The 27,997-nt window shown below is 47.4% G+C and overlaps 1 protein-coding gene and 1 non-coding gene across 2 annotated transcripts; both read left to right on the top strand.

Moving 5' to 3' along the window:
* The first annotated feature begins 436 nt into the window (after nucleotides 1-436).
* KLHL17 (kelch like family member 17) lies at nucleotides 437-27,964 on the top strand. Its single transcript, XM_088671590.1, has 12 exons — nucleotides 437-766; nucleotides 13,305-13,564; nucleotides 14,645-14,766; nucleotides 17,426-17,647; nucleotides 19,029-19,145; nucleotides 20,310-20,523; nucleotides 21,580-21,724; nucleotides 23,173-23,340; nucleotides 24,210-24,298; nucleotides 25,330-25,403; nucleotides 26,297-26,478; nucleotides 27,513-27,964. Exons 2-12 carry the CDS (start codon nucleotides 13,354-13,356, stop codon nucleotides 27,739-27,741), a joined length of 1,773 nt encoding a protein of 590 aa, XP_088527716.1. The 5' UTR covers nucleotides 437-766; nucleotides 13,305-13,353; the 3' UTR covers nucleotides 27,742-27,964.
* Nucleotides 18,465-18,536, top strand: TRNAV-UAC (transfer RNA valine (anticodon UAC)). The gene has a single exon. It is a non-coding gene; the product is annotated as a tRNA-Val (tRNA).
* Nucleotides 27,965-27,997: the final 33 nt, after the last annotated feature.

Consider the following 27,997-nt stretch of genomic DNA (forward strand, 5'->3'; position numbering starts at 1 on the left):
GGACCTTAGAGTGAAGGGCAGATATTAAAATGTAATAATAAACAAACAAACAAACATGGGGGGGAGTCCAAAGATGGGCTTCAGGGGGCACAAAAATGGGTTGGTTTTGTCCTCGAAACAATATAATTAAGTGTATGCTTTCACCCCTTTCCCTCTTTTTGCATTTCTAATGCATTTTGGTTACTTTTAATTGTTTCACTTTACTTTGTTCAATAAAAATATTTTTCATAAAATGTATGCAAAATGTGCATATTTGCTTTAAGTTATTTTTTTTCCTCGGGAGGGGGTCCATAGCTTTCCTCAGATCCTCAAAGGGGTCCGTGACCTCAAAAACAGGTTGAGAACAGCTGGTGTAAAGGCACTCTGCTGTATCCCCAAGGAACAGTCTAATCAGCACGACCCACCGTTGCAAAACTGCAGAGCGGGCGGCGACTTTACACACACACCAGCACAGACACACAAATCTAACAAGCCTTCCTTTTGATTATTGCTGTAGAGCCCAGGGTGGAGGAAAGTGCTGCTGTTTTTTCCACTGTGAAGGGAAGCAAAGAAAAACGGACCTGATATGTGAAAGAGAAGAGAGAGTAAGGAAGGAGAGAGGAGTATAATCCAGAGGGAGGCTTTTGCCGCTATTAGCAATCGCCCCATCAGCTGGGAAAAGCGATTTTTGCACCGGCTAACTTTTTTAAAAATCCATCAATCTGGAGAGCAAAGTGCCTGACCACGGAAAGCATCTTTGCTTTCTAGCCCTGGAGGTGTCAGCTGGGTGAGTACGGACTTTTATTCACAATTCTCTGATTATTATTATTATTATTATTATTATTATTATTATTATTATTTCTAACGGGGAAAATTCATAATAGAAGAAAGCACCGGTTCTGAACAAGAGAGGCAGATTATTTACAGGATTGCAGCCTAAACGTGGGTCCATTGCAGATGTGTGTGTCTCATTTTATTGTATAATTTTATGTGCTACCTGCAATGGCTCCACTTGGAATTCTCACCCAGCCTGGGTACCGCATTTTGCAGGACCGGGTGGCTGTGCATCTCAAATGCACACTTTTGCACGCAGCCTGCCCGTGCGCTTCCTCGAGAGTAAACCCCAGGGTCCTCAACCGGGTTTTACTCCCAGGAAAGTATGCCTAAAGCTTGCAGCCTCGCCCCGGTTTCCCCCGCCTCTTCTCTCTCTCTTCACCAGTGAAATGGGCTGGCTTTCATTTATCCTTTGTTACTCTTTTTGAGTTTTCCTTGCACACACACAAACCCAGCCTGGCTTGTTTGATGGAAATAGGGTGGCTGCGTGCGATTGCCTCGCTTTGCGCTAGGCGCTGTACGATTTTAGACGACAACGAACAACAATGCAGCCACCACAAAATCCTTCATCTGTCGTGGCAGGGGAAGAGGATCTCGTTATGGGCTGCATGTTTCCAAGAAACTGCGGCTCAAATAATCTGCTGCAAGGCGTCGATCGGATGGGGCAAAGCACGGGCCCCGATCCCGCTGCCCGCGAGGCTGTTCGTGTTGCGGTTGGAAGCTTTTGAAGACACGCGCTGATGTTCCGGCTAGGGGGGTTATCTGAGGTGACTGCCGTATTTCAGACAACTGCAGTCTAGCTCTCGCTCCTTTAATTTAATGTTTTTTGAAAAGAGCCGGATTTGTCATTGTGGGGTGCAGCGGGTGCACAACCCTTTAAAGGAAGTGAGTGGCTGCGGGGGGGGGTGCAGGTTTTGCGTGTGCGCGCGTTCCCCCCACCCCCGCCCCGTTCCCAAATGCTCCAGTTGCAGTATCAGAAGCCTGCATTGCTGCTACCCAGATCAGTTTTGTATGTGGGTTTTCTTTTTCTTTTTTTTTAATTTAAGGAGGCTATCCGAGTTTGCATATCCTGGCAGGATCCCGCTGCTGCAAATATATACTGTACAGTGTGTGTATGTATATCAAAGCAAAACTAATTCTTCCACCAGCCCCATCTGAAAACTAACCTACTGCCTATTTGCTTTGCGTTTTCAAAGACAAATATGACCATTTATAAAATCGGGACTATCAAAAAATCGTGGGTGGGGACGAAATCTAGCTCCTCCTTAACCTTTTTTTTTTTTGTTAAATTGCCTTCCACCTGGTCCGTTTACATTTGCGTCAATTTTCGCCCTATAGAAAGTGGGGGGCGGGCGGTGGAATATGGTCACAAAGGAATCTGTTTCTTAGGCCATCCGGAATATGTTTGCACTTTGTTCCTGACTACATACTCCTCTCTAGGCTGGGAATGTAAGAGATAGATGTAACGATGCAAATCATGAGAAAGTATTAGCTGGGGGAGCACTAAACTGCATACTCCTCTCCCCCCCCCAAATTAAAAATTGATATTTTGTAAGTCTTTGTTTTGGCCTGGCTCTTTGCAGAAAAAACTCCTAGTATATAAAGCACTGAGAAGGGAAGGGGGCACCCAGCCAATCCCACCCCCTTTGTGAATGTACCTGCATGGCAACATGTGTTGATCACATTCACATGTTAACATTTGAGTCAGATACTAAGATACTGTACTAAGCAGATACTAAGTGGGGGGGAGAGATTACCCCCTCTAGAAGGTGTAAATTGCAATGCAAAACTGACCTTTTTATGCATGGAGGGGGGTGTTCCTAATTATTTAATGCATTCCACCCACCTTATTTGCTTCTGTTTTTAAATAATAGTAATAATAATAAGAAGAATAAAATATACGCATCTTCCTTCCCCTTGCTACATTTAAGAAAGCATAACTCAGTCTTTCAGAAGCAATGATTTTGTAACTCTCCAGCAATTTCTTTAAAAAAAATCATTGTCATAAAAGAGTCATACCCAGTTTCCTGTGAGAGAGCTGTTAGTCTACTACAGTACTGAGAATGAAATTTCTGCCCAGTGCACCCCCCCCACAGGTGATGGCCCATTGCATCTCTGCATGAATAGCTGTTCTGGGCTTCCTTTTGTTCCAGTCGGCCTACACTGAATGCAGTAATTTTTGTTTTCATCCCAAGGTGTAATTTGAGTATTCAGTCACCCACACTACAAATATAACAAAATTACCTGCCTTCAGAGGAGGATCCCATTTGTGTCCCTGTGTAAGTCTCTGGTCTGAAGTTGCCTTCTTCCAGTCAATCTTCCCTATTACAGATCCTTCTGCCATGACTTGTGATCAAATGAGACTGGTTCATTTACTCTCTTTTGAGTAGTGATTCAGGAAAATTACCTGCCCTGAGAAACCTGACTGTTGTATTTCTGCATGACTGCCTGTTCTGACCTTGCCTCTTTCCAATCCATCTCTCCTGACAGACAGGTAACTTTATGGCCTCTCTGAATCAAGTGCAGCTGGCAAATTAACTAGGGCGTTAAAATATCCTTAATTAAAATAAACAATAAAACAAAAAATTAAAAAGTGTAACAATTTTTTAAAAAAGTTAAAGCGAATCAGAAATTCAGTTCAGTGGAATGCTTGCCTTAACAGGTAGTGTATTTATTCAGTTCCTCTCATGGCAGGAAGGCTAAGATGAATTGCCTCTGCTTTTAGGAGGCTGCCTGCTGAGTGTCTGTATGAGTCACTGCTCTCGCTCTGCTTCCTTCTAATTAGAAGGCTCAGTCTGAAACATATGGAGTAGACATTCTTGCACAATCCAAAACTAAACTGCTGGTCATTTTAATCCAGACTTTGTATTGTTGACATAGGGTGTGTGTGCTTGTGGCCTACTCCCATCAATGCAAACCATTGGTCATGTTGGCTGGGGCTAATGGGAACCCAACACCATCTGAAGGGCCACAGGTTCTACATCCCTGTTTTTAATCCATTTTAGTAAAAGCCAGAGCAGCTGCTCAAGCAGAGACACAGCAGTGAGCCTCCTTTTTCTGGATGGTTCTCCTAGTTCCTAGGCAATTTTAATACAGGGATGAGGAACCTCCCATCACCCCTGGACTGTTGGCCATGCTGGCTTATGTTGATGGGATTTGGAGTCCAACAACATGGTCTACGCCTACTGGCAGGAGTTATCCAGAGGTTTCCGAGCAGAGGTTTCTGTGGGCAAAGTATGTGCCCTACCACAGGGGTGGGAAACCACCTTCAGCCTGAGGGCCACATTGCCTGATCGAAAACCTTCAAGGGATATGTGCAGGACACTGGTAGGCGGGACCAGGGACAAAAGCAATTGAGCCAACAGTGAGGTATCTTACCTTTGCAGAGGAGACTCCATTCCAACCACGCAAAAGGCAGAGGTTCAGTACATAAGACGAGCCTGCAGGATCAGGCCAGTGGCCCACCTAGTCCAGCATCCTGTTATCACAGTGGCTAACCATTGTGGCTCGTAGCCATGGAGAGCCTTCTCTGTGAATATCTCTAATCCTCTTCTAGAGCCATCCAAGGTGGTAGCCATTGCTGCCTTCTGTGGCAGCAAGTTCCATAGTTTAAATTGTGAAGAAATACCAGTACTTCCTTTTCTCTGTCCCAACTCTTCCAACATTCAGCTTCCACGAAGTCTAGCATTACAAGAGAGGGAGAAGAATTTTCCTCTATTCACTTTCCATGCCATGCAGGATTTTATAATTATACATACAATTCTCTCTCTTTCTCCATCCGGGCAATGCAAGAGGCACCAGAGTTCAGGGACTATTCCAGCCATGCAAAAGCTCTTAAGGAAGGTGTGAATCAGGGCTGGGGAAGGGTATCACCTGGGGAGTCCTGAGGGCCAGACTGACAAAGCTAGGGGGCCACATTTGGGCCCCAGCTCCACCATTCCTGCTCTGTACCACAAAGCTGCAGGCCCTTCCTTAAGCTCCGCCTCCATAAACGTTGCCCACAAGCCAGTGGGAGGCAGCCTGTAGGATGGAGGAACTGGATCCGTGTCGAGAGCAGAGACAGGGTTCTGCAGCACCTGAAAAGTGCTGCTTGCTTTCGTTATTAAAATATTTGCATCTCACCTTCCCATCAGTACCCCATACGGCACCAAAATAAATATCTAAAAGCAAGCTAAGTAAAACTAAAACAAAAAACAAAAACCCACACAAATTAAAGCAATTAAGAAGACAGCCAACAACAGATGGGATTAAAGCAAACAATAGCTCAGTGGAAAGAACAATGGGGTTGCAATCTTATGCACACTTGTCTGGAAAGCAAGTCCTGTTGAGCTCTGCCGGGTTTCCAGACGTGCATGAGAAGCAGGGCCGGCCCTACGGCCAGGCTGGGTGGCGCAGGGCACCACGGCGCCGGCCTGCCAGGAGGGCGCCGCGAGCTGCGCCCGCCCGCTGGCCGGCCGGTCCGCCGCACAGCTGCGCCCACGGCAACCGCGCTGTGCCTGCCCGCCCGCCACGCAGCAGTGCCTGTGGCAGCCGCGCTGCGCACGGCGCCTGCCCACCACACTGGGAAACGGGGTGGGGGGGCGCCGGAGGGATCTGTCGCTCCACGGCGCCAGGGGCGCTTAAGACGGCCCTGATGAGAAGAGCCCTGAGGCTAGATCAGGCCAAAGGCCCACTTGGTCCTGTATCTTGTTCTCGCTGTGGCCTTCCAAATGCCTGTCAGAAGCTTGTAAGCAGGTCCTGAGCACAAGAGCAGCACTCTCTGCACTTGAGACTCCAAGGCTGCCACTGAGAGTGGGAGTAATACATAGCCATCCAAGCTAGTAGCCATTAATAGCCTATCCCTCATGAATTTGTCTAATTTTAAAGTTATCCAAGTTAGTGGCCGTCACTGACTCCTCCTGGTCCATAGTTTAACTATGAAGTACTTCCTTTCATCTGGCTTGAATCTTACAACATTCAGCTTCGCTGGACATCCCTGAGTTCTAGTATCACAAGAGAGAGAGAGAAAAAACCTCTCTGTCCACTTTCTCCACCACCCCTATCTTGTCCTCTCTTGCTTACCTCGTATCTAAGCTAAGAAGCCCCAAACATTGTGACCTTGCCCCATAGAGGAGTTGCTCCACCCCCTGGAACATTTTGGTGGCTCTCCATGCTCTTTTCTGAACTTTTTATTGGTCTGTATGCATCTGCTTGCAACCCACAGGTATTCTTAGAAAGCTGCATTCTGGGTATTCAAAATGCGACCAGCGAGTTTGAACAACTGGGCCTCTTTAGGGCAGATGTCCCACATTTCTGGTGACTCAAAATACTGGGGAAAGTTCAATTATCTTTATTTTGTCTCCCCTGTTTATCCTTGCCTCCTTCCCCTCCTGGTGTTAACCTGTGTCAAAATTTAGGCTCTAAACCTTTCAAGACAGGAGCTGGCATCTTATATTTTGTAAAGTGGCACACACAATAAATAAAGTAACCATAATGTGGGTTTGGTTGACTTGCTGGAGTCCAAAGTAGCCTGCTCTGTAGGCCTGCCAACGCCTTGATCCTCCCTGTGCGTGGCTTAGGGCACCTGTTGCCTTGGCTCTATTATGTGGACTGATTTTAAGCACCAGTTTGGATTTGAAGGCCTTTGGTTCTATGAAATGCCACACTGAACCCAATGGCTGGTGTTGGAAGCTACCTGTGTTAGCAACAGAGAGGGTGATTAATTTTGTGGCTTGCGTCATGTCCTTTGAAACAACCAGGACTATTTTTAGGACAGCTTGGTTTGAGGGCTGCAAAAAAGAGATAGCGGATTTGCTTCCATAGTACACTATAGACTTGAGCTTTCAACCAAGATGGAAGGTTTGGCTGTTCAACACTACCTAAACCAAACAAGCAGACCTGATGGGTAATATTAGGACTGTGGGGCTAGAACATGCTGAATAACAGAATAATAAACTGCCTCTGAGCATATGCAGAATATATTTCCATCGTTAATGACTGCACGGTAAAGCTAAACTATGGTTTTAGATAAACCAGAGTTTGTTGTGACATCTTAACCCAGACAAACAGTGGTTAATCTTAATTGTAGATTACAAAGATGTCTTGTTTCAACAATGCATATTTAAGATTAGCCACAGTTTAGAGCTCAGAGGACACACTAAACTGTGGCCCATTTAAAATGGAAATGGAAGCTTCCGATCTCTTCCTTGCAGTCAAACTGAAGAAGGGGAAGCCCAAATCTTGCTGCAGCTTCTAATGCTAAATTATAGTTTAACACAATCTTGCATTTAACAGCTCACCTAGTACCACAGACAATCAGGAATTTCATGCAGGTGAGTGAGGAGGCTGGAGGAGGACAGACAGATCAAGCCATCCACCAGTCTGCTTGACTTCCCTGCTAGACACAGTGGATGGAAAGCATCTTAATACACAACACACATGGAAATACAGTGGGCAAGTGGAAGAAGCATGAGTTGCTTTCTCTCTTTTCTGCTAGCTCCCTCGCAAAATGGTTGTTTTGTTTGTTTTTAAGTAGCCTAAGAGTAGCTATGTTTACTGACCAAAGAGTTCAGAAGTAATTTCCAGGTTGTTCCCCAGTTCCCAGGCTATAAAGTAGTTGAGGGTTTAAAAAAAAACAAGAAAAGGTTTACAAAAAACAAGAAAAGTGTGAAGTGTTGGGGTTTTTTTAAAAAAGAGAGAGAGAGAGTTCTGTATCTCTGCATGAGTTGCCATTCTGGGCACTACATTCCTGCTTGAAAATGTTACTCATACAAAGGTGCTGTGGGCAGCCTCGTCTGAGAGAAGAAGAAGAAGAAGAGTTTGGATTTGATATCCCGCTTTATCACTACCCGAAGGAGTCTCAAAGTGGCTAACATTCTCCTTTTCCTTCCTACCCCACAACAAACACTCTGTGAGGTGAGTGAGGCTGAGACACTTCAAAGAAGTGTGACTAGCCCAAGGTCACTTAGCAGCTGCATGTGGAGGAGCGAGGGCGCGAACCTGGTTCACCAGATTATGAGACTACTGCTGTTAACCACTACATCACACCACACCACACTGACACACTGGCAGGTCATTCCATAGCACCTCTGCTTTGGCAGTGATCGAAATCGAATAGTGCCTAGACAGAGCCAAAGGATGCCCTGAGGAGAGGAGGGTTGGAAAGAGGTTCAGAACAGTGACTCTCCAGAGGCATCCAGTGTTCGAAACACAGGCTTTATATGCAAGACTAATTTAATGTTAACATGCTAACACAGCCATTGAGTAATGACAATTTTTAGTTGTGCTGGGTACAGTGGACAGGATTTTCAGGTCATAAGGTCTGCCTTGCAGCAGATCTTAGCCTGTGCACCTGTTGGTTATAGAAATAGTCCCTTAGGAGCACCTGTTAATAGAGGGTGAACAGCTTCTAGCCTAACCCTGTCCACAGGGCCGGGATGGGTGGCGCAGGGCACCACAGCGCCGGCCCACCAGGAGGGCGCCGCAAGCTGCGCCCGCCCGCTGGCCGGCCGGTCCGCCGCGCAGCTGCGGCCACGGCAACCGTGCTGTGCCTGCCCGCCCGCCACGCAACAGCGCCTGTGGCAGCTGCGCTGCGTGCTGCGCCCACCCACCCACCGCGCTGGGAAATGGGGCAGGAGGGCGCCGGAGAGATCCGGCACACCACGACGCCAGGGGCGCTTAAGATGGCCCGCCTGTCCAATATATGCCACTTTAGAAGCTTGCTAGATAAGTTTAGATGGGGGAAGGGACTGAGGACTGTTTAAAGCGTTCATATGCTACCCTTAAGCCAAATAGTTCCCAGGGCACTTCACCATTAAAAAAATCAATACAAAATTGCATGTAAACAGACATGAAACAACTAGCTGTTAATGACAGCAGATTAATATGGTTTAAAAGTCATTCCCAAGTTGCTCCTAGGCAACCCACTATGTCCCACTTCCTGAACTATTAATAGTTGAGAAAATGTTTGCTTAGGACAATAACTGTTTTGCATCTTACATTCCTGATTAGAAGAGTTCCTTGTTCAGAGTTGCCATGGGCAGGCTTGCTTGAAAGCATGCCACTCCATAGCATCTCTGCTTTGGCAGTGATTGAATGAGCCAAGACAGAACCCAATGGTGCCCAGAGGAGACCGATTCAAAAAAAGTGTGCCCAGAACAGTGACTCTCAGAGCCACAACGGTTACTTTCTTGGGGTGTAGGTTCATTAGGGCTCTCAGAATCCTTTAAGTGTTGCTTTGATTTATTTCTCACGGAAAGTCAGGCACTTCTCTTGTAGCAAGCTGTGCTCAGGCATAGGCACAGGAAATGTGGATGATGGAATCCTTTTCACTCTTACGGCTGCATTTCCTCTTGGAAAGCCTTTAAGAAGATGGAGAAGAAATGTCTGAAAAGATGCTACCTCCAACAGAGCTTGGAGTTTCATGAACAGACCTGGGATCTCAAAGCAAAGTCTGTTCCTAGTGAGGCTATAGGCTTCACACAGAGGGTAAAGAACAGGAACTGAGTCAGACTATTGGACCCATCTAGCTCAATATTGTCAACACTGACTGGTAGCTGCTCTCCAGGGTTTCAGGCAGGGCATCTTTCCCAGCCAATGCTCCCAGAGATACCATTGGGGAATTGAACCTGAGACCTTCTGCATGCAAAGCAGATGCTCTGCTTCTGAGCTATGACATTTTCTCTTGATTTGTGCCCAGAGACAAATTGGTTATGTTCTGCATTCTCAGGATTGCAGAACACATTGTATTAATACTTAAAAGATCCTGTGTATATGTGACTGTGCAGTGTGGCAGCCTTCCCTTCAACCTGAAGAATTGTGATCCTATCAGCCAGCCCTTGGGTCTGCAACTGCTGCTGTTGAATGCCAGATTGGCTGTGAATTCATAACTTGATTGTAGATGGGAAGGCCGGAATGGCCTGCATCACTGAGACCTGGGGGGGTGAACAGGGAAGAGTTGGTCTCACCCAGTTGTGCCCACCTGGGTACTCAGTACAGCATCAGGGCAGACTTGAGGGCCAAGGAGGGGGTTGTTGTGGTCTATAGAGAGTCTCTCTGTGTGTCTCTATCCAGGCTTTCTGTCCAGCTGAATGGGAATCTTGAGTGTTTGTTCCTGGTGTTGGGTAATCGGGACAGATTAGAGATTCTCCTGGTTTACTGACCACCTCACTGTCCTCCAGTCTCCCTGACGGAGCTGATCTTGGAGGCAGTGCTGAAGACTCCGTAGACTGATGGCTCTGGGGGACTTCAACATCCATGCTGAGGCGGTTGGCTCTGGGGTGGCTCAGGACTTCATGGCTGTCATGACAACCACTGCATCCTCACTATACCATCTGGCAGAGCTTTTCCGGGTCTTCAGCACACTGGCCCCAAAGTGGTGGCAGAACCAATGGTAGCTTGCTGTGACTTGTTCGCTAGGCGTTTTGAGGATAAAATTCCTTGCATCCATCAGGACCTTAGCTCTACTGTTACAGCAACTGACTCTTGAGAGATATACAGAACACTGTCTAATCCTGTTTTGTTGGACGAATTTCAGTTGATACGGCTCGAGGATGTGGGCAAGGCGCTTGAATCGGCACAAGTGATTACTTGTGCTCTGGACCCTTACCCTTCTTGGGTTATAAAATCCAGCAGGAAGGAGACAGCTGTCAGGGCTAGGGAAGTGGTCAATGCCTCTTTACAAGAGAGGGTAGTTCCTGCCTGTTTGAAGGAGGCAGTGACTGCTTCTTAAGAAACCATCCCTAGATTCTGAGAACTTTGGGAATTACCGGCCAGTTGCCAACCTCCCTTTCTTGGACAAGGTTCTTGAGCGGGTGGTTGCTAACCAGATTCAGGTGTTCTTGGAGGAGACTGATTTTCTCCTTGATCTCTTGGTGGTATTATTATAATTAAATATACAAATAAACCATGCAAATGCTAGGATGTTTCAGGACCCAGGATAGCTCCTGCACATGAAAGAGGTTGTCCCTATGAAATTCTAAGCCCAGTCCTTCCACAGTTATACATACTCTTATGATTTGACCAGTTCCTGGGCCCTCAACCAAAGCTTCGCTACAACACTATTGAATGGTTGAAACTACTGTAATTGTCCTATCTAGCTTGCACAATAGGACCTCCCAAGAGTGCACTGCTTAGGATAGTTGCTCCTTGCCCCCCCCAGTCTTACACTACCCCCTGCATGGCTGAAAGGTGGGAAGAGAGGCCAGCACTTAGGGGCTGTGAAACCTCCTAGCTAGATGACTGTGAGTTGGTGATGTTGCCATAGTGGAATCTTTTGGAAAGGCTAGGATGGGGAACCTTTTCCAGTTTAGGGGCCATATTCCCTTCTGAGGGACTTTCCAGGAGCCGGTGGTGGGTAGAGCCAGAGGCAAAAGTGGGTTCAGCAACAAATGTGGGTTTTACCTTCATATAGAAGGCTACTTTCTTCACCCACACCTCTTTGTCCTCCATCCAGATGAGAGGCAGGAACAGAGTTCAAGAACACATTATAGCTGGGCAAAAACAAGGAGGGTGCAAAGTCAGGCTGGTGAGGGATGTGGCCTGGGGACAATTTTAAGGGCCAGTTAGAGAGGTCTGGAGGACTGCATTTGGCCCTCAGGCCTAAGGTTCCCCACTCAGGGGCTAGGCTGAAACATTTCAGGAGCAGAAAAATACATTTTATCCCCCACCCTGAAAAAGTCTCACCTGCTGAAATCAGGCTGCTGGAGGGGAGCACATGGCCCACCTTCCACCCGTCATAATTATACCTTGCGCTTCCGCCACTGCATACTTTGCAAATGTTAATTCACCCGCCTGCTGCGCATCGTGCATTTGGCAGTTCCTTAACTTCACGAGATCTCTTCTCTCTTCCCATTTGCCTTTAGCTTACATGATCAGCTGTATGTGGGCGGCTCTCAGGAGTCATATCCGTTCAGTCGCCGCTCTCGACGTCTCCTCTCGTTCCAGACAAGGACGGGAGTTCCCTCTCCTCCATCATAGGAAGCGCTCTGTATGCTTTGGTGCTGCCCCCCCCCCCGTTCTCTTCTGAGGCTGCAGGAAGCTTGTCATCTCACTGCCTCTGCACCCATCTGTCTATCTGGCTTGTAGGGTGTGCATGTGTGCGCTGCTTCAGGGTCTGATTCTCTTTGTCCCCATCACCGTCTTCGTCATCACTGCCGCCGCCTCCCTCTCCTTGGCAAATGCATCTCCCGCTTTTGGCAAGAATGAATTAAAACTGCTTCCTCTTCCTAGCTGAGGACCAGTTATTTTTAGGCACGCTCACACATACTCATAAGCCCTCGCAGCCGGCAGTGTGGAGGTGTTTGTGATGAATATCAAGGCCCGGATAAACATGCGTGTGACTTACTGCCGGTTGAGTGGTTTTTAATGATTCCTTTTCATGATTATTACCAGCGAGGCGCCTGTGGTTATCACAATGCATGGTGCTCAGAGGCAGCGGCAGTGAGGCTTGTGCTTTAGAAGGAGCCTTGGGCAAAACTGTATGCCTTGCCCCCACACCATGCAGGATTTGATACTGGATAAAGTCCAGTTCCACCCAGCATCCAAGGTAGAACATAAGAGCAGCTCTGCTGGATCAGGCCAGTGGCCTATCTAGTCCAGTGTGCTGTTATCACAGTGGGTGGCCAGCTGCCCTTTCTGGGAAGTGCACAAGCAAGAGCTGAGCACAACAGCAACTATTCCCACTTGTGGTTCCCAGCAACCAGCATTCAGAAGCATACGGCCTCTGACAGTGGAGGTAGAACATAGCCATACTGGCTAGTAGGCACTGATAGGATTCTCTTCCGTGAATTTGCCTGATCTTTTATTTTTATTTTAAATCATCTCAGCACAATGCAATGACGAATAACATAAGGAGTTCGCTGCTGGATCAGACCAGCGGTGCATCATGGTCCCACATCTGGTTTTCATAGTGAATGGAGGTAAAAGAGGATTGGATGAACTCATGAAAGGTATCAGTGGCTGGTAGCCATGAGAGCTGTGTTCTGCCTTCATTGCCAGAGTCAGTATTTACTCAGGTCCTGCTTTCCTTTGCAGCTTCTGGTTGGCCACAGGGAGAACAGGATGCTGGACTAGCTGGGCCTTTGGCTCAATCAAGCAAAGTTCTTCTTATGCTCTTGTTGATCATGCTCTCCTTGGATGGCTTTAGACACATTGATAGAGGGCAAGGCTGGCAATGGCTGTTCCCTCCGCTGTTGGAGGTAGCATGTCTCTGAACGCCAGTTGCTGGGAATTGCAAGCAGTGAGAGCTGCTGTTGAGCTCAGGGCCTTCTTTGGGGCTTCCCAGAGGCATCTGATTGGTCACTGGCAGAACAGAATGCTGGTGGGCTTTTGGCTTGATCCAGCTGCCAGGCTCTTCTTACCTTCTTATTTTCCACTTTTGCATTCATATAGGGTGCTTCCGGTTGGGTAGGCAGTAGGGTGTTGTTGTTTAAACCAAGGAACAGAGTTTAGGATCCAAAACTGTGATTGTGAACAGAATCTGCTTCTTGTCCTTTCCTAAAATGTTTCTCCAGAGAGGCTGAGAGGGCGCTGCCACGAGCCAGGAACGACCCGCCTGCAGCCATGGAAAGCGGAATGCAGCTCCTAAACCGGGATGGGCACAGCATCTCCCACAACTCGAAACGGCACTACCACGACGCCTTTGTCTGTATGAACCGCATGCGGCAGCGATCCTTGCTCTGCGACATTGTGCTGCACGTGGCCACCAAGGAGATCAAGGCCCACAAAGTGGTGCTGGCTTCCTGTAGCCCTTACTTCCACGCCATGTTCACAAGCAAGTATCTCTACCCAAATCCTCTTCCTCTTGCGTCTGCTCCTTGCCTCAGTTGCCTTGAAAGTCTGCACCCAGGTGGTTCATGTTCTGCTCCAGTTGAGGCAAATTCTGCAACCTGTAGAAATTCTGCAAGTCGAGTAGACATTTAATTGGTGCCATTCCTCCTGCTGCACATAATTCATTAACCCTGAAATTCTTTCTGCTTTGAGACTTTCCCTTTCAGGTGAGCTGCAGAGCAGTGTTTCTCGAAGGGTGCATTAGATAACTTGCAAATGAACTTTAATAGGTGCATAATTTAATCTGGTATTACTACTCATGGAGAAGGGGAAAGGGGCTATGTGGGGCACTGATGCCCCATATTTAATTATTTTATGATATTTATATCCCGCCCTTCTTTGTAAAGGTGCTGAGGATGGCAAACACTTACATAATAATAATAATAATAATAATAATAATAATAATAATAATAATAATAGATATCCCTTAATCATGCCCCCTATAGCAGACATTTTGGGTTCTACCCAAATAAATCCTACTCGGAGCAAATCTATTGAAATTAACAGGTCCAAGTTAGTCAAGTCCACCCAGTATAAACCAGCATGGGTCTCTGAGTGGGGGGGGGGAGCTATTGGTAGTGTTGCCTCTGGCTTTTTTAAACAATCAACCCCTCTTCCCAGAGAACTCTGGGAAATGTGGCTGTGAGTGGAATGGGATGAGTCTTCTAACAACTCTCAGCACTCTTAAAAGACTACAGCTCCCAGGAGTCTTAGACGAAGCCATGACAGTTCAACATTATATGATACTGCTTTAAACGTATAGCGCAGATGGGGCCAGGTCTGAAGCAAGGGCTTCCCTCCAACCTCTAGGACTTGTGATTGTTGCCACCCAGAGATGAATTTGGGACTTTCTGCAAAGAAAGCACCTGTTCTGCCACTGATCTGTGGCTCCGCCTCCTCCAAAGGGCTGGATGGGCCTTGGCGTTTGATGGGCACAGTGACCACAATAAAGCACCTAGGGGTTTCTGCTTAAGCTACCCATGGTGTCCTCACGGAGTTCCCTTGTGTTCCCTTGCCACCACAGATGAGATGAGTGAAAGCCGACAGACCCACATAACACTCCATGATATCGACCCGCAGGCGCTGGAGCAGCTGGTTCAATATGCCTACACGGCTGAGATTGTGGTGGGAGAAGGGAACGTACAGGTAAGATGGACCAGAAGGACCAGCATCTCCCCTATGGTTTCTTTGGGAACTGTCCTCGCTGCTGCCTCACCTGCACCCTCTGCTGTTAAGCGGCAACAACACTGCTGTGGCATTTCGGTCTGATGCCCACGGACAAAAGTGGCAGGAACACTTGCTCAACAAAGGTTGGGAACAAGCTGAGGCCTTTGGGGTCTTCAGACTTCCTCCTCCTGGCTCTGCCTGCCTTGAGAGAACTTCAGAGCCTTTGGCCTGAAAACAGGTACTCATTCTCCATTCCATAGCTTCCTCCTCTTGGCCCTGCCGGATTAGATGCATGTGGTTCCTCAAAGGCATCCATGAGGGTCCAGCCTTGGTGGTCTGGGAGTTCTTGCCCAGCAACCTGAGACGTGGTGGTCTGCATACCTTCATGCAGTCAGGTCTGAGCCCTGACCCAAACTAGCTCCCCACTTGGTGCCTCTGCAGCCTCTGACTCTTTGTCCAGATCAGCGCTGGGTTCAAGGGCCATGAAAGCTGCTGCTGCGCTGCCCTACCAGGCGAGCCATTCCTGCCAGCAAATACATTTTTATTTCCTTTTGTTTCCAGTGTTCAGGGGTGGGTGTTGACATTTTTGTAGTCAAAATCTCAAACGCGCACAGAGGCCGGTATCAGTAGGCTTGGAGAAATCCCCCTGCAGAGAACCCTCAATTCTTGCAGTTGTACAAAAATAAACTTCAGTGGGGGCGGGAATCCTAATGGAAGATCCCCTCGACCCCAAAAAAGCCCCAGCCCAATGAGGACTGGGCCAGGGGACAGTTGGAGATATGGGTGAGAGAAGGAGTGGAATGGAGCATCTTGGATATGGTCAAGGAGCACTCCACATGGCCATATGAGGTTCCTGGGTCCATCTTGTTTAATGTCTATTTATGTATCGAAACCAAATTGCAGCAGCACCTCCAGGCTCCTGAAACACAGATGTTGCCTGCCTGTAATCTTATCACATTGCCCTCCCTGCAATTCCCGATGATGTCACGTGATGGCTGGCTGGGGCTTTGTTTGCTGCTGGTCTTGCAGTGCTTCCAGCAAGGCTGGCTCAGTTGGCCTGGAGCAACCCCTTCTCTCTTCCCATCTGTGGATCTCTCTTGGGTTTTTGCTACCAGAAGGTGATGGCTGAAAGACTGCTCAGCGCAAAACCAGGATAACTGAGGGGAGCCTTGGTCCAAAGTAGAAGCTTTCCTGCTATGTTTATGCTGACCGCACAGCTTTCCATTTTAAAAAATGGAAAGAAAAATGATGACACACAACTTATTAAAATGCAAGAAGCAGAATTGTTCTTAGTGCTATGGGCTGGGGCACTCTTCTCTCCTGCAGCTTCCAGGACCTGGTATTCAAGAGCATTGCTTCCTCTGGCTGTAGAGGGAGTGCATAGCCATCAGGGATAGAAGCCATTGATAGCCTTGCCTCCATGAATTTGTCCAGTCCTCTTTGAAAGACATTCATGTTGGTGGCCGTCACTGCCTCCAGTAGGAATGAGTTCTAGCAAGATCAGACCCTGCCCATCAGCTGGTGTCACCTAAAGATGCCAGCTGATTGGCAGGTGGGTGTGGTTTTGGGAAGAAATGACTTCACAGGCCAATTTAGACCCCCCTGGTGGGCCAAGACCGTTTCCTTGTGTTCCCTCCTCCCCCTTTGGAAGATTTGTTAAATAGGTTTTCCAAAACTTCATATATATATTTCAATATTGTACATAATAAAAACTTTTTTTTTACTTCCCACTCCCTTTTCCATGGTTTTTTCTGTTTCTCTCCCTCTGCTTCATCCTGTCTTCTATCTCTTAAACCTTAACAAAACTACTATAATCTTTAATCCATTCTGTTGCTCATAGTTCAAATCCTACTCGTGTGTTCATCATATGATAATATTTCTCTAAATAATCCAAAAAGGGATTCCACAAAACCTTAATCATTAGGTTCTCTCATTTTAGCTGTTAAATTTGCTAATTCTGCTTAATCCATCACCTCACTTATGCATTCTTCTTTAGTGGGTATTTCTGCTTCTTTCCATTTTTGTGCATGGAGAATCCTAGCTGCAGTTGTTTCCTTGTTATATATATATTGTACATGTCACTTTGTAAACAGCTTAGGAACTGTCTTTAAGTACATAAGGAGGCAGTGATGGTCACCAACTTGGGTGGCTTCAAAAGAGGATTACACGCATTGATTGAGGAGAGGGCTAATGATGGCTACTAGCCGCAATGGCTATGATCTGCCTCCATAGTCGGAGGCAACAGTGCTTCTTAATAGCAATTGCTGGAGGGGAGACTGCTCTTGTGCTTGAATACTGCTCACTGGTTTCCCACATGCAACTGGCTGGCCACTGTGAGAACAGGATGCTAGACCAGGTGGGCTATCGGCCTGACTCAGCAGGGCTCTTCTTAAATATATTAAATAAAAATGGCCTGCAGCCTTAAGGCTCCCCACCCCTGGCATCCTGGTTCAAGAACTGTAACATGATTGGAAAGCCCTTCTCTGTAGGTCTCAGCTTTTAAGGAGATTGTTTCTTGTGTGTCAGGAGAAGGATGGAAGAGGATATTCCACAGTGGCATTAGGACCAGGAGTGTCAAGACCAGCGAGGGTTGTGGGGAGTGAGATAGCTGCCTGTGACAGACTGTTTTGCCTTGCAGACACTGCTTCCTGCCGCCAGCCTCCTCCAGCTGAACGGGGTGCGGGATGCTTGCTGCAAGTTCCTGTTGAGCCAGCTGGACCCCTCCAACTGCCTGGGCATCCGGGGGTTTGCAGACACGCATTCCTGCAGCGACCTGTTGAAGTCGGCCCACAAATATGTCCTGCAGCACTTTGTGGATGTCTCCAAGACAGAAGAGTTCATGCTTCTGCCTCTCAAGCAGGTAAGAGATTGTGCAGCCCTTTTTCCGCCTTGAGTGTCAGGTTTCGCGAATGGTACGAAGCAGCGCCAGGGTTCGCTTACCTGCTTGAGATTGAGGCTGCAATCTAGCTTTGTAAATGAAATCCACGAAATGTTTTTAGTAGCACAAACTAAAGGTATAATGAGTGATCGATTCCCCCACCCTCCCACATTTGGTTTTGCACACAGACACTCAGTCCCATCGGTTTATATGCAAATGTCTGGATTCAGTGGGAAACCAGCGTGACTGCTGTCCAAATGCCCTGGTAAATAAATATGGCTAGAATGAGTCTCGCTCAGGATAGCACAGCTTCCTGTGTATTCCTAAGAGTTAAAAATTGAAGGAGGTACTTCCTTTCTAGCAACTTCAGTGCCTCCAATCACTTTTCCAAACCACAGGCAAAGCTTTGCAGCTGGTATAACAGGAGTGCATGTAAATACGTGCTGACCTAATGTGCTTCTTATGCAGTAAGAAAACACCAGTGTGCCTTCTCATTAAAACTCCTCCTGCATTTCCATGAGGCCATTCCTGCCTTTGCTGGTGGCATCATGCCAGCTTATCCTTGGACACTGTTGCCGATGCTTGGCAGGCACCACTGTGATGCCCTTTGTAGATGGGAAGGACTGGGTTTTTTGTTTTTAGTGGGGGGAGGTGTGCTTTGCATGCAGAAGGTCCCAGGTTTAATACCCCCCAATCTGAAGTTATGGAAAGCCACTGCTGGTCAGTGAGACACTACTGAGCTAGATGGACCAATGGTCTGAGTATAAGGCAACTTCCTACATTCCTATGGTTTAAGAGAAGGGATGTAGCTCAGTGGTAGAGCACCTGCTTTACATGCAGAAGGCCCCAGGTTCAATCCTTGGCACCTCCAGTTAAAAAGGCTCTCAAGTAGCAGGACTGGTAAAGACCTCTAGCTGAATCCTTGGGCAGCTGCTACTAGCAAAAGGGACCATTAGTGAGTTTGGATGAGGGATCAGTAACCTGCTAGGTGGTTTTCAAATATAAAACCAAGCACTAACCTATAAAGACCCATCATTAGCACACACAATAAAAGAACCCCATCCAAACACAAAAATTTGAACGTCCACGATTAGAATAACCAACAAACAATCCCATTATAACAGCAACAAAGTTAAAGCAGGCTGCTGAGGTCCCAGTGAGCCTCTTCTAATGTTCTCATGTTGTTCTTATGGGTCAAGAGATCAAGATCTCTTGATCTTGATCCTGCATAGAAATGCTGGCGGTACTTGGGATCATCTTTGTTCGATTCCATTTTTCCTGTGCAGTGTCTGAAATAACCCTTTATTATTACTGTATTATTATTATTTCACCCCCCTCCACCCGCCCCGGTCCTCCTCTACAGGTGCTGGATCTCATCTCCAGTGACAGCCTCAATGTCCCCTCAGAGGAGGAAGTCTACCGAGCTGTCTTGAGCTGGGTGAAGCATGATGTGGACAGTCGAAGGCAGCATATCCCTAGAGTACGTGGCTGTGCGGGTTTCGGTGCTGTTTGGGATGAATGTGGGAGGGAGGGTGCATGCTACATAGCCAAGAGTCTGCTATTTTCAGCTGACCCCCCAAATGGTGGTTGCTGGGTCTCCCAAGTTCTCCCCCGTCTTCTTTGACCTCATTGGAGCTGGAGGGGGTGGGGTGGGGTGGCTCATCCCTGCAGATGCACCAGAGTGCCTCTAGCCCAGCAACAAAGCCACCAGCTCCAGACTTTCTTTGCTAACTCCAAGCTGGAGCAGGTGCCAAGGATTCTCCCACAGTTGCACTGTTGGTTTAGAGCACAGCACAATGACAAAAGTGATTTTTCCTCCTCGCTGTCCAGCTCCAAGCTGGAGAAGAAGACTGGGCTCTTCTTATTTTAGTCACCAAAGGAAACCCATCGTGACGAACAGAATTCTGGGCCCCTCTGTATGACATAATCACACAACTGATTTAAAAAACAGGACAGCCTTCTTTTTCACCTACTGGTGGATGCCGTTCTAGAGACAGAGTCAGAGAGAAAGAAAGAAAGGGTCATCTGATTTTATTCCGCTGTAGTTAAGAATGGGAAGGAATTCGATTCAGTTCACATTTAAAAGCAAATCTATCTAATTTGCACTTTCCGAAATGATGCAGAAAGCAAAGCACAATCGTCCTTTGAAATGTGCATATCTCTGAATTTCTCAGTGCAGTTCCCCTCACAGAGCAACAGTTCTTAGAACTGCTTAACAGTCAATCCCACTTTCTGGGGGGACTCTGGAAATTGTAGCTAATAGGGGTTGCCTAACAACTCTCGGAATTCTTAACGAATTACAGTTCCCAGGATGCTTTGCGGGGAGCCATGGCCATTTAAACGGGTAGTGGTTAGAGAGTTGGACTAGGACCTGGGACAGCAGAATTCAAATGGAGGAAAAAGGTGGGAGATAAATACAGGTACAATGAATAAATTGATATTGCTTTAAATGCATAGTGCAAATGGAGCCTTAGTTGGGTGCAACCCTTAGTGCAAACAAGTTTGGGTAAATGCCGAAGGAACAGTTTTTTCGAAAGTGACCCTGTTCATGCATGATTCCAGTTCCAGACCCTGTAGTCTTCCTTTTATTTAGTTGATGTTCCTCTTCACACCCCGCACCAACCTTCTCCTTTCTTCTCCCCAGCTCATGAAGTGTGTCCGGCTTCCCCTCCTAAGCCGCGACTTCTTGATGAGCAACGTCGACACAGAGCTGCTTGTGCGACACCAGTCAGAATGCAAGGACCTTCTCATCGAAGCCCTCAAGTACCATCTCATGCCTGAGCAGAGAGGTGTCCTTAGTAACAGCCGAACGCGCCCCCGGCGTTGCGAGGGGGCCAGCACTGTGCTCTTTGCCGTGGGTAAGAAGGCTTGGCCAAGATCAAGGATCTGGATGTTGGGTGTTGTGAGGAGAGGGGGAACTTCTGGAGGTTGGACAAAGGAAGAACTATACGTGGGGAATGATTGTGTCGGTGGCACAACTTCCTGGCCAGTTGGGGAGGCGTTTCCACTTTAGCACTGTGGGTGCTGTTCAGATTGTCTCTGTCTAGTCATAACTGTTAAGCAAAATCACACAAATAAAGCAAGCTGGGACACAGAAAAATCCTGATAACACTTTTTCCGAGCCAACTGGACAAAATCAGTGTATAATTTGAGAAGAAAGAAACAGAGAGGTTTTTGTCTTTTCTTAGTTTATGCCTTGTGCAAACACAGGAAAAACTGCCTCACAACTGCACAGCCAGTATTAGCACATGCTAAAGACCATGCTGCTTTGCCAGGTTACTAAGCAAAACTTTCACCTATTCCCCCGACAATGTAAAACAATGGGAGTTAAGAGTCCCAACACCATATGGAGGGTGACAGATTCCTCATTCTCTCTGTGGAACCAGAGCCTGCCTATTGAATGCTATTACTTGCTTCCATTGAGATCCTCCCCCTACCCCACTGAGGCTTGTTCAGCACCACCTGGCCTCCTCCTACCATCCCTTCATGTTTCCTCACAAGTTTAATGGGACTTTACATAATGTCTGGATGATAGTGCATTGTACAGTCTCTGGGGAGCCAGATCCAGTCCTCCAGATTCCCTGTGTGGCCTTCTCCCCAGGCTGTACCCCTAATTTGGCCTGCTTTGCACCCCAAGCATTTTTGCAGCCCACCTAAGCGGCAGCTTATCAGGTGCCAGGAGTCAAAGGCTAAGAGCCAGACATTTGCTCCCGCATGTGGCAAACCACTGACTTGCAGGGAGCAGCCTTCAGGCTCACCTCCTATGAACTGCCTATGGCCCAGTCCTGACAGGAGGTTGCCTCAGAAACAGCTGTGTGAACTGAGCCTTGAGATGAGCTTGTGGAAGAGCCCCTTGGCCTTACCTCCTTGCCTCCCAGCTTGTCACTTTCTCCTCGCTTTTTGTTTTCATGCAGGTGGCGGCAGCCTCTTTGCCATCCATGGTGACTGTGAGGCCTACGACACCAGGACAGACCGCTGGCACATGGTGGCTTCGATGTCCACTCGCCGGGCCAGGGTGGGCGTTGCTGCCATTGGGAACAAGCTGTATGCCGTGGGCGGGTAAGGAGGAATTCTCGGCCACTCTCACCCCCATGGCTGTCATCACATAATTTCAAGGGAGCAATCGATGTGAGGGAGGGAGAATTTCATACTTATGGAACCTGGCCTGGTGATTATTGGCTAGTGGTAAAGCGGAAGCAGACATTTTCATTGGCAGTTCCAGTGTTATGGTACACATTCCCTGTTGCATCTGCCAGCTTTTGAAGACACACCTGTTTACACAGGCATTCCTCTGATCTCTTGACCAGAGTGTCCTGTTTTAATTGCTGTGTTGGTTTAATTGTTTATTTTGATTGCGGGTGTTTGTTTTTTAAAATATATTTTTCATTGGAAATTTTCAACATAAAATCCAATAAGAATCAAATTAATATACAGAACAATAATATTTTAGAAACCAGAAGGGGGAAAAGAAAGGAAACAAAGAAAAAGGAAATACAGTGGTACCTTGGTTTAAGAACATCTTAGTTTATGAACAACTTGGATTAAGAACGCTGCAAACCCGGAAGTAGGTGTTTTGGTTTGTGAAGTTTGCCTTGGAAGCAGAACATGTTTCTCTTCCTGTTGAGTGTGTTCCATTTGTAAACTGAGTCCCCTGCTACTATGGGAAAGCACGCCTTGGTTTAAGAACGGACTTCCGGAACGGATTAAGTTTGTAAACCAACGTACCACTGTACTTATGAGGCCAATGGCTGTATTTATATCATAAATATCCTGTCATTTATCCACAGGCAGAGAGGTAGACCCTTGTTTTGATTGTGAATGTTTAGGTTTTTAATGTTTTAATGGGATTTTTTTACTGTGCATTTTAGATGTGGATGTTGATATGTTTGTGTAGCTGTCTTTTTTTATAACTTGTAAACCCTTTAGAAGACTATTTTGGTATGAAGTGATAAATATGTATTATTCTTATTCACATTTGGTTGTCTCCAGTGTTAGATCTAATCAGAGTAGACCCATTGACTAACTTAATTTATTCATTTCAATGGGTCTACTCTGAGTAGCACTTAGTTGGATGCAACCCATGTATCCTGATTTAGGAGCTACCGGTAGCAGCAAAAGGCAGAGATGATTGGGAAGGGTGTCATTATTCAGACTGCATTTTCCTCACATCTCCCTTTTAAAAGATCTTGTGTCTGAGAACCTGGACAGCTGCTGCCAGTCAGAGCATAAGAACATAGAACTAGTCAGCTGCTGTTATTTATTTTCCGCCCTTCACCCTAATGTCCTAGGGCATGTCACAACAATTTAAAACAACAACATTAAAAACAGTTTTAAACCATTTACAATCAGAAGAACAGGGTAGGTCCTAAATATATACATCTCAATAGTATATTTTTAAATGCTAGAAAATGCTTGTAGTATTCTTTAATAATTTTACAAAATGATTTTTTACAGAGATAGAATATGTTAATATATTCAATAGTAACGCTGGCTCTGTTTCACCGCAGCTACGATGGGACCTCTGACTTGGCCACAGTGGAGTCTTACGATCCAGTCACCAACTCGTGGCAGACCGAGGTTTCCATGGGGACCAGGCGGAGCTGTTTAGGGGTGGCAGCACTGCATGGTCTCCTCTACGCTGCTGGAGGGTATGATGGAGCCTCATGTCTCAACAGGTAAGGGGGCTTCATTTGCCACTCACCTTGCCCCCCTCATTCCCAGAATGGTTTAACAATCAATCACTCTTCTTAGGGAACTCTGGGAGTTGTAGCTTTGTTGGGGGGAATAGGGGGTCTCCTGACAACTCTCAGCACCCTTAAACAAACTAAAGCACCCAGAATTCTTTTGGGGGGAAGCCATGGCTGTTTAAAGTGGTATCACAGCACTTTAAATGTATGGTGTGAATGTGGCCCCGGTGTGACGCAAATCCATTGAAATTCACGAACAGGGCTAATTTCGGTCTGCTAATTTCAGGGGTTCAACTCTTGAGTAAAACCTAGTTGGATACAACCAAATACAATTGAAATGACAAGTTCCTTAGAGCTAGGGAAAATGCCATCTGACCATATTTCTTAATTAAGAGAATATATGCAGGCAACTCCAACTTACGCACCTTTAACTTCTGCACATTCAGCTTTATGCGCTTGACAAAAGATTTAAAAGTGGGGGGGGGACCCTCTGGCAATCCCACCCACCATTGCACCCAGTGTATTTTGGCTTTACGAACTATCCCCAGAATGTAACCTCTGTGTAAGTTGAGAGTTGCCTGTGGGTGGATGGTTGGGTTGCATCCCAACTAGTCCTACTCAGAGCCAACCTGTTGAATTTATTGACCAATAAATCCATTAATTTCCACAGATCTACTTTGATTATGACTTGTATACATATCATCTTAAAGGTTCACATTCCAATAATTAATAGGTAAAGATCCAGTTCTCCAAAAACTTGTCTACTGCTTCTGTTCTTTTTGTTTTACAATGCATCTGTTTGGTCACCATAACTATTGACCATATTCTACTTATTCCTCTCTCTTGACCTGCCTCAGTGCTGAAAGATATGACCCCCTAACAGGCACCTGGACATCCATCGCAGCCATGAGCACCAGGAGGAGATATGTCCGTGTGGCAACTCTTGGTAAGTCTGGCTTATAAATTTGAGAGAGAGAGAGAGAGAGAGAGAGAGAGAGAGAGAGAGAGAGAGAGAGAGAGAGAGAGAGAGAGAGAGAGAATACTTGCTGTTCGAAGTACATACCAGAATAACAGGCGTGGCACTTTTCCAAAGCAATTGTGTGAAATAGTATGCTGGCCCACTTTTGTCCTTGGCTCCGCCTTCCAATGGGATGTGGCCCCTGAAAGGCTGCCCAGAAGGAATTGCAGCCCTTGGGTTGAAACCAACCCCTGCTTTGAAGCACTAAGCACCATGGTAGTAAGGTCCATAGCTGCTTGACGGAGAACCTCAGCTGTGGAATGGCTCCTTTTGGGCTTTTCGTACAGATATTTTTTGCGTGTGCCGTGTGTTCTTCCTTCCGCTCCAGTTTGCTGACCTCCAAGCCCCAGGGACTTCTTAGTCATTCCCCTTCCACTCATGCGTGCCGCCTGCTTTCGTCATGGCACCGCATGCCTTGCTTGCCACTTGCTCTGCACCTGTCCAAAAAGCAAACTTAATCCGAACAGCAGGCGGCCTTGTTTAGGCTGCTGCCTCACTCGCACAGAACAGTTCAGAAGCTGCCTTGTGAATGTTTAATGTCCCCTTGCACCAGATGAAGCCTCTGCAAAGTGGCCGGAAGGAGTGAGTGTGTGTGTGTGTGTGTGTGTGTGTGTGTGTGTGTGTCTGTGTGTCTGTGTGTGCTTTCATGCTCCATGAGGTAATCCCTCCCCAGAGGAGCCTGCCTTGACTGCTCAGTCCTTGTGGCCTGGTGCTTTCTGTACACTCATCTTTTTATTGGGCCTAGCACTCGTTCCAAGGCTTGGAACTGTAGTTTACCCCTCACAGAGCTACCGCTCCCAGCACCCTTGTCAAACTACAGTTCCCAGGTTTTTTTTGGGAAAGGCACGTGCTTCAAATGTATGGATTGAATGTGTGTTTTGGGGTGGGATTCTTGCTTTGCTGCATATTTATGCATGATGTGTGTGTGTGTGTTTTTTCATCTTCTTCTTCTTCTGCAGATGGCAACCTCTATGCTGTTGGGGGATATGATAGTTCATCACACCTGGCAACTGTGGAAAAATATGAGCCGCAGGTAAATGGGAAGAGGCAAAGCACTGAGGGTTATTGGGAGAAGAATGGGAAGTTTTGGATATACTGCAGCTGGGGTGGTGATGGAGCCACTGAGAGCGGGCTGGAAGGAAAATCCGGGGGGCCAGGCGGGGCAGGCAGCAAAGATGAATTGCAATGAGAACTTACGAGCTGCAGGTGACAGTTCCCCGCAGGACTTCTGCCTTCCAGTGTGTGTCTTTACAACCCCCCAAAGGAGCAAATAACCTATCCATATACTGCATTTGTGCAAGTCCACCATCATGCTGGCAATGGACTGAGCATGCTCCAGGTTGTGGGAAAGATGGGAAACAACAGGTGGTGGGGTGAGTAAGCGGGGTTGCAGGTGAGTGAGCTGGGCTTGTGGTGGGAGGAGGCCCGCAAGCGGGGGGGTGGGGAGGAGGTGGCATGAGAAGCAAGAGGGGCAGCAGCCGAGTGAGCGGGGCTTGCAGCAGTGAGTTGAAGAGGGCAAGTGAGCCATGGGCATAATAGCCGAGCGACGTGGGCTTGCAGCAGCAGATCAGGTCAAGCGAGAGGGGCAGCACTTGGAGTGGGGGTAGGGGAGTCAGCCCGTCTTGTGGCTCATAAGAGCATAAGAAGAACCCTGCCATAGGCCCATGTAGTATTGCATCCTGTTATCACAGTGGCCAGTCAAATGCCTCTGGGATATCCAAAAGCAGGACTTGAGTGCAGCAGCATTTCCTCAATTGTGGCTCCTGGCAGCTGGTATTCAGATGCACCCTGCCTCTGATAGTGGAGATAGAACATAGCCATTGTTGCTCCAGGTATCTATGTAGTGTGGCTGAGTTATACTTTTAAGTTTTATATTACTGTATTGCTCTTTTTAATCTATGGATATGTATGTATTTCCCTTGCCAGATCAATACATGGACTCCGATTGCCAACATGCTGAGCCGCCGCAGCAGTGCCGGCGTGGCTGTTTTGGAAGGGATGCTGTACGTGGCAGGAGGCAATGACGGGACAAGCTGCCTTAACTCAGTGGAGCGCTACAATCCAAAAACGAACACTTGGGAAAGTGTGGCACCCATGAACATCCGGAGGTAGGGAGCAGCATATCGCAAAGAGAGGCTGCGGATGAGCTGCAGTGTCACAAGCCGCCCCTCAGGGCAGGGATTCCGAAACTGAATGAAGGTTCATGTGCTTCATTCAGGTGGTATGCGACATGCCTGGAAAAAATGCAATTAAAAATCTTCTCAAGCAGCGTACTGCAGTTGCTACGGCAGGCAGAAAAAGTCAGTAAGTGGTCTGTCAAGACCTTCAACAATGTTCAAGTGAATGTAATAACAGCTCGCTGGCTCAGGCCAATCTAGTCCATTATCCGGTCCTCAAAGTGGCCAACCAGGTGCCTGTTATGTGAAACCCACAAGCAGGACCGGAGCACAAGAGCCCTCTCCCCTCCTGTGGTTTCTGGCATCTGGTATTCAGAAGCATCACTGCATCTGACCGTTGAGGCAGAGCACAGGCATCAGCAATAGCAGCCATTGACCACCCTCTCCTCCGTGCATTTGTCCAATCCTCTTTTAAAGCCATCTAGATTGGTGTCCATCATTGACTCCTGTGCCATAGTTTAACTGTGAGCTGTGTGACAAAATGCTCTCTTTTATCTGTCCTGAACCTTCCAACATTCAGCTTCATTGGACGTCCACAAGTTCTAGTGTTGTGAGAGAGGGAGGAAAACTTTTCTCTATGCCCCTTCTCCATGCCATGTGTCATTTCACAAGCTTCTATCACGCCTCCTCTTGCTCACCATTTTATAAAAACTAAAAAGTCCCAGCAGCTGCGACCTTCCTTCATACGGGAGTCGCTCCACCCCTTTGATCATTTCAGTCACCCTTTTCTGAATATTTTGAAACTCTACAAGTGGTCCATGGAGAAAAAAGTCGAGGGACGTTATGACCAGATTCCTAGTTGCGAGGCCTAGCTAGCGTAAAACGAGAAGAGTGGCAAGCCATGTTTGGTCATCTGCTGCTTGTTTCCTGTGTACAAATTAAATCCAGTGCCACCTAGTGGCCAAATTGCAGAATGACACTATCCACGCAGCTGGTAACCTATCGGTTTGACTTTCTCTCCTCAGGAGCACCCATGACTTGGTGGCTATGGACGGGTGGCTATATGCAGTGGGAGGCAATGATGGCAGCTCCAGCCTCAACTCCATCGAGAAGTACAACCCGCGCACCAACAAGTGGGTGGCGGCTTCATGCATGTTCACTCGCCGCAGCAGCGTGGGCGTGGCTGTGCTGGAACTCCTCAACTTCCCACCCCCTTCCTCCCCTACCCTATCGGTGTCCTCGACGAGTCTTTGACAAAGAGTCCGGTCGCACCTTGCCTCGAGGGGACTGCAGCATCTGTCGGAGTGCAAAGCCAGCCTGGCCTGACCCCTGTGGCAGCCATTCTTTGTGAAGATGAAAGCGTTGATGCTGCGCCCATACATTTTTAGTAATAACTTTCTGAGGGGGCCATTTCTGGTTCTTGTGGTGGAGATCCAAATGGGGATTTAGACCACACTTCTTTAAGAAAGAAAAGAGAGGGGGGGGGAAGAAAACCAAGAGCCCCTCCTGG

The sequence above is a fragment of the Zootoca vivipara genome, chromosome 6, assembly GCF_965207765.1.
Source record: "Zootoca vivipara chromosome 6, rZooViv2.hap1.1, whole genome shotgun sequence".
NCBI classification, from domain to species: Eukaryota; Metazoa; Chordata; class Lepidosauria; order Squamata; family Lacertidae; genus Zootoca; species Zootoca vivipara.